The sequence below is a fragment of the Schistosoma mansoni genome, chromosome 4 (assembly GCF_000237925.1).
Source record: "Schistosoma mansoni strain Puerto Rico chromosome 4, complete genome".
NCBI classification, from domain to species: domain Eukaryota; kingdom Metazoa; phylum Platyhelminthes; class Trematoda; order Strigeidida; family Schistosomatidae; genus Schistosoma; species Schistosoma mansoni.
Genome location: NC_031498.1, coordinates 12,892,684 through 12,904,865, shown reverse-complemented (window position 1 = coordinate 12,904,865; position 12,182 = coordinate 12,892,684). Strand labels below are relative to the sequence as shown.

General features: G+C 38.7%; 1 protein-coding gene and 1 non-coding gene across 2 annotated transcripts; both read right to left on the bottom strand.

Moving 5' to 3' along the window:
- Nucleotides 1-965: 965 nt before the first annotated feature.
- Nucleotides 966-11,197, bottom strand: Smp_145440 (hypothetical protein). The gene is made up of 6 exons (XM_018796869.1): nucleotides 10,915-11,197; nucleotides 10,671-10,863; nucleotides 10,513-10,616; nucleotides 10,413-10,458; nucleotides 10,198-10,366; nucleotides 966-2,042 (listed from the first exon to the last, which is right to left on the bottom strand). Exons 1-6 carry the CDS (start codon nucleotides 11,134-11,136, stop codon nucleotides 1,424-1,426), a joined length of 1,353 nt encoding a protein of 450 aa, XP_018651967.1. The 5' UTR covers nucleotides 11,137-11,197; the 3' UTR covers nucleotides 966-1,423.
- Nucleotides 4,216-4,287, bottom strand: Smp_tRNA_02390_Arg_CCT.1.1. Its single transcript has one exon. It is a non-coding gene (tRNA).
- Nucleotides 11,198-12,182: the final 985 nt, after the last annotated feature.

Sequence of the window (12,182 nt, the reverse complement as noted above, 5' to 3'; positions counted from 1 at the left end):
TAGGTTGGAAGAAAGCTAGGGGCGGCCAGACCAAAACGTGGCACAAATCCATGCAGTCACTGACAAGTGGACTGAGTCATGTTGATAGGTGTAGACTACCTGGTTGGGATCCGCGAGATGATAGCAACCGACGGTTAGAGACCTTGAATGACATGGCTCAAAATCGTGTACAATAGCGAAGGTGTATCCATTCTTTGTGTTCCCCCAAATTTTAATCTTCTGAATTCCTCATGTCTATCTTTTTTTCTTTCCAAATTTATTTTACTGGATTATACTCTTTGAATAACATCTTCAAACTCTAATCTTTCGGATTACTGCTTATACTCTTACTACCTCTATCACTATGGGATTTGAATTGACAACTGCATCTTTGTGCTAATGTAGTATGGCGACTCGAACTGATACACGTACGTACGAAGTTCTACGTTGTGACTGAATGATGTTGTCTTGTTTATTTATGGTATGAAAAACATACAGGATGCGTCTTATTTGGGTAGAAGTTACATCAGGAACTAAATAAACTGGATTCTTCTAATCTACATTTGGAGTAAAATGGTGCACTGCTACCATATTTATCATAACAGTAATATGATACGGAGTCAGCGAGTAGCCTAGTTTGAAAAAAGCGCAACTTCGTAAATCCTAGTACATGGGATATTGAGTGCAACTAACAAATAATGGCTGAAATTCAGCTTTGAATATTTTACTAGCAACCGAAATGACTCTCGACATTTAGAGTGAGTACTTACCACTGCCAAATTATCATTTAAATTGGGATCCCTTTGACACTATATTATTTGGCCAACGACTGACGAAACCAATCAGTGCTTTAAGCCGATATATATATGAGTCAATAACATTTCCTGGTTTACCAAAAACTATCTTGTTCGCATTGTCATTTAATTAGTCGTCAATCAATTTGTTTTCTACATCATAAATTAAAATTAAAAGATGTCAGCTTAATTAAAGCTTAAACGTGTTTTTTTAATGTTGTACAATCAAAAACATGAATTTTTTTTGCTCACTTGAAAAACATGATAAGTATTGCAAACTTTGTCTATTGGTTGAGATTTCTTAAAGAAAAGCCTATATTGCATTTTCATGAAATTTACATTGCTACAAACTTGTGACGACATTTGATCCACTGATCCTTTCATGAAGAATGCACATTTGAAGATAGAAGCAATAATTTAAACGAAATGACAACTTTTTACACAGAAGTTACACGAAAAAAGAAAAGAAATCAATAAGAAAGGAGAATAAATTAATTCGTTTTCACATATAGAATAAAAAGATATACTGTGAAAATAGTTTTAAAGCTTCTTGGTTTCTTGGAATTTTCAATTGTGTTGCAGTATATATATATATATATATATATATATTATTGACCGGAGAGTAAAATTGTGTATTTAAGTTTTTCAGATCACATACCAGGAAACATGATAAGTGGTTCACCTTTCGATGATACACATTGAATAAATCCACCTTCCGTATTAGCAGCGGTGCACTCATTTATTTGACTTGAAGGATAATTACTGACAGGGCAACGTGTATCAACTAATACGGATAAATTAGAAGTTTGACTTAGTGCATGAATTATAGAGGCGGATGTGACCATCGAATTACTAGATACAGCATGATTTAAATTATTTGTTTCGATATTTTCATTAGAAACATAAGTTGGGATAGATGTGGCTAGAGATAAAACTGGAGTTATGTAGGTGAGAGAGGTTTGAAGGGAATCAGAATGATTTCCAAATACATCAATGCTAGAATCTGCATTAGACTGGGGATTAACTTCGGGTGTAGAAGATGAAGAAACTAAGGGAGTTAAATTATTTCCACCAATTAAGTTTACAGTAGAAGAATCTTTTGGATTAGTTGACATATCAAGCAGATGTTCGCTGGAAGTGACGGATTCTTTAGTAATGCTTTCAGAATCATCATTGATGCTTGATTTAGACAAAGTTAGACCTCGACGACGAAAGACAGAGAGATGACTGCCTCCAGTTACAAGTTGTTTATAAACGGCGCATGATTTTCTGAAATTTTAAAAAAGGATGTTTTATTAACACAATCAAGAGGATCACGAAATTTTAACTACACATTATGCAGATAGTTTTTTAATCGCATTTAAACTATGATACTAATGGAAATTTGGTGCACCAGAGACGTAAAAGCATTTAGACTTACAGTTTCTTAAATAAGAAGTTTGCGTGCTCTGACGGCAATATCTCTCTCACCGGGGAAATACAGCTAATACCTTGACGTAGTGGTGGAGCATGGCCAAAATACCTCTCTATCTAGTTCATGCCTTACCAGACAGGTCAGTTGGGAAACAGTGAAGCAGGAAACAAAGACATTATGGTCTAAGGGCGACCGTTCATCCAGGAATATGATGGCAGTAGGATTTTTCCCTCGGAAAACTCGCATCTCCAGGGTTGTTAGCTCCCCACAACGGAAGGAGGTCAGAAAAGGTTGATTACATGGATCCCTGTTGTGGGCAATAAGGTCTGAAAATTACTGATCCAACACATCAAAATCTACACCATAGAAAGTCGTTTGTGATCATCCGTAAGAAAACATTCCTTGAACTTTGTGTTCGCGCTGGAAAGTTGTAAAGACTATCTTTAACCTATTTTCACCTTCAGGTTCCTTACGAAGTATCCTTTTGCTTCGTGGGCAACGAGGAAGTAACAGATTTCTTCATATCTTTAGAAACTATTCGAGTTAAATGTGTAAGCGACTGGAACACTTGTTTAGTTTTTAATATTTATTGTATTTCTACTATCAATCTTTTTCCTCTTTCTTCGACTTCTTCCACAAGTAACACCAATTTCGACATTTCAATTACACAAACACTACCGCAAGTCCTTTGAAACGGCGCTTCGAAGTACATGTTTGGGTTTTAAATATGTAAACATATATAAAGTCAGATCGATGAACTTTCGATAGAAATAAGAAGCGAAAGTGGGGTTAGTCAGGATTAACGTCTTCCATTTTCAGTTAACTTCAAAACAGACATTATTTCAGAGATAACTATTTAGGTAACTTTTAACTGACTGAACTTTTACCAGGAGACTTACTTACCTATTTAAAATATGCGGACGATAGTTTAATTTGGTTTGGATATAGACAGTCTTCTAAACATACTGAAGAGCGTAAAAGTGCTTAGAATGTGCTTATCTGTCTCTAAATCCAAAATGTTGCCTCAGGATTGATTTGTGTCAACATTAAGCCCGATCAAAAGCGCTGAGGTAGTTAGGTGTGTTGTTTTTATCTATTTTCGGAAACCCCGCCAGCATCGGGGAGCTGGTGGCACGGGTTCATAAATATCCCTTAGCTTTTACTAAATGACCTTACTTGTGACATAGACGATATGCTCATTTATCAACGAATAGGTAATCATGCTACACAGCAGCCCAACGCGTACTATTCTAATGCCGTGAAACATGGTTTTTGAGGGTAGACCACATTGAAAGCTACTAGCATTCAACCACAAGTGTCTTTGAAGCAGTGTTCTTAAGTCACTGACTAGCTTGATGAACAATGCTAACTGGTGTAAAATTAGGCTGAGAGCTAGGACGAACCAGTACGTGGCATTAGTCCATGAATACTTTGACTGTTTGCCTGAAACATGTAGACAGATGTAGACCATTTGGTTAGGGTCGACGCAGTTAACGTAACTAATGGTTAGAGGCTTCGGGTGATACAGTTTAAAGTTACAAGTGGGTCAGGTGCATTGTCTTTGCTTTCTTTTAGATCTTAAGTTTCTAACTTACCTTACAAAAGATCTCCTACTTTCTTCTTATTCCACTAATCCATACTTTCTCCTCGAACCGTATCTTCTATTACTCTAGGAGTTACCTTGACAATTTCATCTCGATGTACTAGTTCGATGTGACAACTGAAACCGATGAACACGCATTAGGTTATACGTTGGATATAACCGGTGTATTCTGCGATATGTGGTCTTTCTCAATATCACCGATAATACGATTACTTCGAATTTTTGTTATGTATCTTGTTTGAGTAGTCTCCCTGTATTGACACAGTTTAGTAACTTGGGCTGACATTTTTTCAGGCTCCATCCTGATTATAAGTGACTTGAACATATTTAATAAACGACCTAAATGATTATGACTGATGCAAGAAATATTGGTAGGTTGGTGAGTTAAGCATCTAGCAGACACAGTGCACTGCCACACTGGACGACGCCCAACGTGAGGCTCGAACGCACGACCCTGCGATTAGGAGTCGCATGCTCTATCGACTGAGCTAGCCCCGCCTGTAGCTCTTTTAGAGTTACCGCCGGTCCCAAGTCCGGGTAAAGGAGGAGGGTTGGGCATAAGGTTAGGGACCCCACCTCGTCAAATCCAACTCGCTACAAAACGCTAACCAGAAAAAATAATTCAAACCATTTAAAAACTACCCTGAAAGTTGAAGGAAGAATTATGACGCCTCAGAATGAAAGCCGAGATTCTTCGGAAGTCACAAGGCCGATGCCCCTTCTAACAACCAGAGCAACACTCTTTATAGGTACATTGAACACTCGGACAAGGTAGAAGACCAGTCAAATAGCAATGAAAATGAGGAGATACAAATTGTCAGTACTTGGAATCAGCGAAACCCATTAGACACAAGCTGGACACTGAAGGTTAGATACGGGAGTTATACTGCTGTACTCCGATCACGAAGAGGAAAATGCTCCACACACTCAGGGAGTTGCTCTAACACTGTACAGAGAAGCACGATATGCGTTTGTAGGATGTGAATCTCACAGATATATAATGGGATGACATGGACTGGCTGAGAGAAGGGAATGAGAATGGTGAGAGATTTGCAAATCTATGTGCATTCAACAAATTGGTTATAGGTAGCACAATATTCCCACACAAGCGCATACACAAAGCTACATGGATCTCGCCGGACTACACCACAGAGAACCAGATAGATCACATCTGTATCAACAAAAAATTCCGAAGGACAATGGAAGATCTGAGAACCCGGAGAGGAGCTGACATAACTTCAGATCACCACCTGGTTGTGGCCAAGATGAGACTGAAGCTAAAGAAACACTGAACAACTGGGGGAACGGCATTACAAAGGTTCAATACAACCTTTCTTCGAGATGCTAAAAAACCCAATCAATTCAAGATAACTTTCAACAACAGGTTCCAAGATCTATAGGATCTACTGAATGAACAAGAAACTACTTTGGAGGACAACTGGAAAGGGATCAAAGAAGCAATAACTTCAACGTGTCAGGAGGTTCTTGGTCCTAAGAAGCATCATCATAAGGAATGGATCTCTATGGGAACCCTCAACAAGATTCAAGAAAGGATGAACAAGAAACTAGCAATTAACAACAGTCGAACACATGCAGAGAAAGTCAAAGCACAAGCAGACTACACAGAAGCAAACAAGGAAGTGAAGAAAAGCATCACAGCCGACAAACGAAAATACATGGGAGAATTAGCAACGACGTAGGAAAAAGCTGCCAGAGAAGGGAATATGAGACAACTATATGATACAACGAAGAAACTAGCAGGTTAATATAGTAAACCAGAGAGACCAGTCAAGGACAAAGAAGGAAAGACAATCACGGTGATTCGAGAACAGAGGAAAAGATGGGCAGAATACTTCGAGGAACTGCTGAATAGACCAGCTCCATTGAATCCACCGGACATCGAAGCAGTACACACTGACCTTCCTATAGATATCACTCCGCCAACGATCGAAGAAGTCAAGATGGCCATCAGACAAATACAAAAGTGGGAAGGCGGCAGGACCTGACAATATACCAGCTGAAGCACTGAAGCCAGACATTGAAGTAACTGCAAACATGCTTCAGCTTCTATTCAAGAAGATTTGGGAAGAGGAACAAGTGCCAACGGAATGGAAACAAGGATATCTCATCAAGATACCAAAGAAAGGAGATCAAAGCAAATGTTAGAATTGCAGAGGCATCAGTTTGTTATCAGTACTAGGAAAAGTTTTCAACAGAGTGCTGCTGAATCGGATGAAAGACGCAGTAGTCGCCCGACTTCGAGATCAACAGGCAGGATTCCGCAAGGATCGGTCGTGCACAGACCAGATTGCGACACTATGGATCATCGTTGAACAATCAGTTGAGTGAAACTCATCACTATACGTCAACTTCATTGACTATGGAAAGGCGTTTGACAGTGTGGACAGGAGAACATTATGGAAACTTCTTCGACACTATGGGGTTCCTGAAAAAATTGTCAACATTATCCAAAACTCATACGATGGACTACAGTGCAAAGTGGTGCATGGAGGACAGCTGACAGATGCATTTCCAGTAAGGACCGGAGTCAGACAAGGCAGTCTACTCTCCCCATTCCTCTTCCTTCTGGTGATTAACTGGATTATGAAGACTTCGACATCTGAGGGGTAATACGGAATACAATGGACTTCTTAGAATCAATTAGATGATTTGGACTTCGCAGATGACCTAGCCCTCCTCTCTCATACACATGAACAAATGCGGGTCAATACAACTGTTGTAGATGCAGCCTCTGCATCGATAGGCCTCCACATTCACACAGGAAAAAGCAAGATTCTCAAATGCAACACGGAGAACACCAACCCAATCACATTTGATGGCGAAACTCTGAAAGAGGTGGAAACTTCCATGTACCGTGGAAGCATCATCGATGAATAAGGAGGATTCGATGCAGATGTAAAGGTGAGGATAGGCAAAGCAAGGATCGCATTCCTACAGTTGAAGATCATATGGAACTCAAAACATGTGTCAACCAATATCAACGTCACATTCTTCAATTCGAACGTCAAGATAGTTAGTTCTATTGTATTGAGTTGAAACGTGGGAACGTAGGGAAATCACCAAACTGCATCACGAGGCAAGTCCTAACTTGGAACCCGGAAGGAAAGCGGAGCTGGGGCTGGGACGCATCAGAATAGCTAGCTTATTGGTCTTTGTTCTGTTTGCAGACTAGGTGAACTCGCAATCGCTTCAAGCATAGCAAATTTGGCGATGGGGTTGGCGCAAACATGGATCCTTCAATAGTGGAATTATTGCTCGAGCAGCAGATGCAAAACTTACGCCTAACACTCACCCAAGCACTTCTAACTCTACTACTACTGTGGTATGGGTTGCTTATATCCACATAAGTAGTATATGACGATGGTCAGACAGAGAATGTATTTCACTAGAAGATCGATAAGGAAAGAACGGAAACGAAACGCAATTTGAATGAAAATACATGAACAATAATAATCAGAGACTATGGACTGATATTTGCAGAAGAAATGAACAAGATTGAGACAGTAGATTGAAAGTTTGTAAATTAACTGTTTGCTGTATGGTTGTACGGTTGCCCCCACTCGTCTTCTTGTTCACTACACTACTACTTCACCGTCAGTTGATGATATCACGAACAGTATCTCCGAGTTTCATTATGATCCTGAATCCAATGTCACGTTTGATATGTGGTTTCCACGTTATGAAGACTTATTCAAATTTGATTTCGCTAATCAGGATGACGCTTGGAAGGTCCGCTTTCTTCGAAAACTTATTATTATTATTATTATTTAGACACATAAATATTGGTACAAAAAAGCACCAGATAAATATGCGCCTCACAAATCTCATTCGATTTGTGTGAGGGCTGTGATACTGCCCAGGTGCCCAGACTGAAGCAGGTGGTTTCTTAGGGGGCCACACCCCGAGCCTTTGACCTAAAGGTCTGATCCACAAGGCAGTGGAGCATCTTAAGGAGATGCAGTCCCATGGTAGCCGGTGACCAACAGTTGGCTCATACGCCATTCGTTCCATCAGGATACTGGAGCCCATGTGCACCATTGGTTTGGAATCAGGGTTTTCCAAATCCCCTAGGTGGATCCTCCACATCCACCAACCCGGTTAAAGCGCCGGACATTCGCTTTTCGTCCTCTCACTTTTGTGAACAACACCTCCGCCACGAGAAGGCAGTGAGTAGGACTTCCCTGGCAGAGGCTATATATTCGCGTGGCCATGTGAGAGCATTTCGAGAGGGAGAGCGGACTCTCCCCACTCTCGGTCGTACCAGGGCATTTGGGGACTTCTTCGAAAACTGGGTCCTAGTGAGCTAGATAGATATTGTAACTTAATTCTGCCTCTGAATCCACGTAACCGCTCATTCTCGGACATCATTCAGTCATTGAGCCAACAGTTTGGAGATGACTCTTCACTGTTCAACGCACGTTATCGATGTTTGGAGTTGACTATGAACGAAAACGCTGATTTTCTCACGCATGTGGGGATCGTCAACCACGAATGCGAACGCTTCCGGTTGAAGTCGATGGCTGAAGATCAATTTAAAGCCCTTATTCTCATCTACAGTCTCCAATCGCAGAAGTTCAGTGACATCAGAACACACTTGCTTAGTCGATTGGACCAAGACGTCTGCGATGCACCGCATTGCCAGCATGGAACAGAAGGATTTGTTTTCGCCTGTTGGACTGAACTAGCTGTAGTTGAGGCAGATTTAGACGGGTCGGGACAACCGAATGTATTTGACACGAAAATTACAGACTATCTTACTAAAATTTGACAACCATACAGCAAACAGTTAATTTACAAACTTTCAATCTACTGTCTCAATCTTGTTCATTTCTTCTGCAAATATCAGTCCATAGTCTCTGATTATTATTGTTCATGTATTTTCATTCAAATTGCGTTTCGTTTCCGTTCTTTCCTTATCGATCTTCTAGTGAAATACATTCTCTGTCTGACCATCGTCATATACTACTTATGTGGATATAAGCAACCCATACCACAGTAGTAGTAGAGTTAGAAGTGCTTGGGTGAGTGTTAGGCGTAAGTTTTGCATCTGCTGCTCGAGCAATAATTCCACTATTGAAGGATCCATGTTTGCGCCAACCCCATCGCCAAATTTGCTATGCTTGAAGCGATTGCGAGTTCACCTAGTCTGCAAACAGAACAAAGACCAATAAGCTAGCTATTCTGATGCGTCCCAGCCCCGCTAACTAGAGAGAGAGGTCGAAGTGCAAACGGCGAATAAATATATTCTGCAAGCAATCACAAGAAAAATGAACTCAACATAGGCAGTAGGAGACGTGGATAGAGTTGCTAAGTAACACGATAGACTGGTATGTTTTGAGGTGCGCAGATAGCTTAATGTTAGATAAGTAAATCTATTTTTGGATAACCTGAGGAAGAAACAGGATTAGAGGTGATAGCTTGAAGGACCTAGGATGGTAATTGAAAAGCTTGAGAAACAAGTCCTTAGGGCAACGAACGCCACTTATTTGTATTCAGTTTTGTAGAGTTGACTAGATACACTGTACGTTTTGCTAACGAAAATAAAAAAAGACTTTAGTGCAAGGAAGAGAGCACTATGCTTAGGAGCGATATTTCTGCTCTGAAAATGAAGCATACCTGTTTGTTTAAAAAGCAATTTACTGTTGTTACGGATCTGTCTTAAGAACAGCAATTTGATGCTTACAGTCTTACTAGTTTCGAAACAACTGAAAACGTATTGAATATAGACATACAGAGTAAAGATAGTATGTTAAGACATCTAATTTATTAATTATTAAATAATGAACTAGAAGACAGATTGAACTTCAGGAATTTATGCGATTTGTCATTCACAAAATAACACACCAAATGAATTTTCAAATATTATTTTTATTAGCAACCGATACTCACCTCTAACCTTGACTTAGAAGTATATCGGATGATAGTTATATAAAAATTACAATTAGGTACAAACTGAAGGAACAGAATAGTAACTTTACGACTATTAAAGTTCGCATGTTGCTTCTAGTTAGAAGAGTTGATTAATAAAAAACTTGACCGTAATATTGAAATTTGGCGATGCACAAACTGTAGGTGGAATTCCTAAAATGACTACAGGGTATACGCTATTTCTAAATGTTCTACATAACTCAATGATGTAAAAAACGTTCATTCTACCAAAATCTCCATGGAGAAAGCTATTCTGATAATAATGAGAAACAACACCTTGACTCCAGAAGGCTTTAAGAATGGAACAGACAGTCTGTCCAACTACTCCTTAAATTAACTTATTCAATTAAAATCTATCACACTTCACTTGATCACACAAACATAACATTCGTTATTTGGACAATGAAATGGAAAATACTTTCACTACGAAGACACACTAAATTACACAGAATACTAACCTATGTGCATAGAAATTCGATCGCCATTTACAAACACGGCCACATGGACAAGTTAATTGCAAAGATTTGGAACAGGAGAAAACATGCTCGGCAAAATACTTTCGTTTGTGATAAGCGTTGCCGCAGTGTGTACATTTATATGGCATTAAACTTCGGTTGACTTGGGATGCTTAAAGAGTAAAAATAATTAAATAGCAAAAAAATCTAATGATTACAACTAAGATGAGATCCCCTGGAAAATCGACCACTTTCTGTTCCAACCTAGATAAACAAAAATGAACACGTATTCAACCAACATTAAATGAAAGAACTTACTGAATGAGAACTCATTTCACCATCATCTTGATTAAGATCGACAAATGCATTTCGTTTATCACCCATAAACAACGATTTTGCATCATGGAAATTGTAATTTAATCCTAATTGATTGAAGTGATTAATTGAAATAAGGAAAAACAAATAATACTAAAAACCTGATGAATAATCATAAGTTAAATGCTTGGTCAAATTTGGACTGGCATTTTTGATACCATGAAAAGCGAAATAATGTAAGGTTAAATTTTTAACTTCTTTAGCTTTGAATGAACAAAGCAAGCATTCGTACATTGCTTCCCCAGTAAAGATTGGATTTCCTGAATGATTCTGATATATACACTGAATAGACACCTATAATCATACACATAAAAATGTTAGTTCATTCAAAATCAACAAACTCACCTCCTTTTCTATATGATTGATTAAAGAATGTTCAGTAAGAACTGGACAAGATGTTGATATTAATTGACAATGGCGACACTGATACAAACTAAACAAACAATTTGCACTTGAGTGGGCAGTCTTGAAGTGATTGATGAGATTTGATAAAAGAAGTGTATTGAATGAGCAATATGAACAGTGCAATACAAGTATGCAATTCTGGCTTATCATTGGGCATTGCATTGCAACACCGAATCAAAAAAGGGATCTGCAAAGTAAATAAATTTACAATATATTGACAGCATAGAGGGAACTATTTTTAAATGAAATTTGATAACAAGAAAAAGCTAGTGGATACAACCAAACATTATTCAAGATGAAGCTTGAGTTGAAATCATCGATAGGAATCAGTGCCACTCAGCTGGCTAAACAAACATTGCCAGTGAGTTGAGCTTTTCTGTTGACCGTAATTTTAAACGGACTGTAGCATCTACCACACAATTTTCCCGTTTACTTATTCTTTTTTCTTGGTCGCACTCCCTCCCTTATTTGTCTCTTCACAATATAATTTCTTTAGTTGTGCGACACATATTTTTGGTGTTCAACTGTAACAGGTTTCATACGAATTATTCATATAAAACTATGAGTTCATAATCGGTCGATTTTCCATAACAGCCTGATATAATTAGCTTCTTTGTTTATGAAAACGGGCTACAAAGTTTAGAGACTTATCCCTAAATCTGAATGCGAACTATTTCATTTTATTTGTCAAATTTATTGCCTATACTCGTTAAATAGACCGTCTTTTGCATCGAGATCTATGAAGTGACTTAGGTACGTACCCTCAAATCAATTTCCGTTGACAACCAAGCACCAGAACTCATTTTTAAAGTTGGAATCGAATTTTAGGAAAAAGGTAGTACGAAACAGAGTTCACAATCGGCCAGACGTAACAGTGGCGACGAGGATTTCGGCAACAACAAAAAAACAAACAAGAATTGGGACGTGATTTTGGCACAAAAAAAATACAACAGTCGCTGACGTATTTTGGAAATAAATAATCAATAATAATTGCCGTAAAAAAAGGAATGACGATTTCTCTAGAACAGGCGCTGATAATATTAGAGCACCGGCAACAGCAGATGCTAGCCTTCTAGCAGCAACTATTTGAAACAGTTTTGGACAAGTTTTTCACTAAACAAAATATTTCAGGAAATAAAGAATTTATTTGTAATGCAGATAATGGTGCAAAAATGGCCGTCTCAGAAGAACGCCCAGTTGAGGGTTCA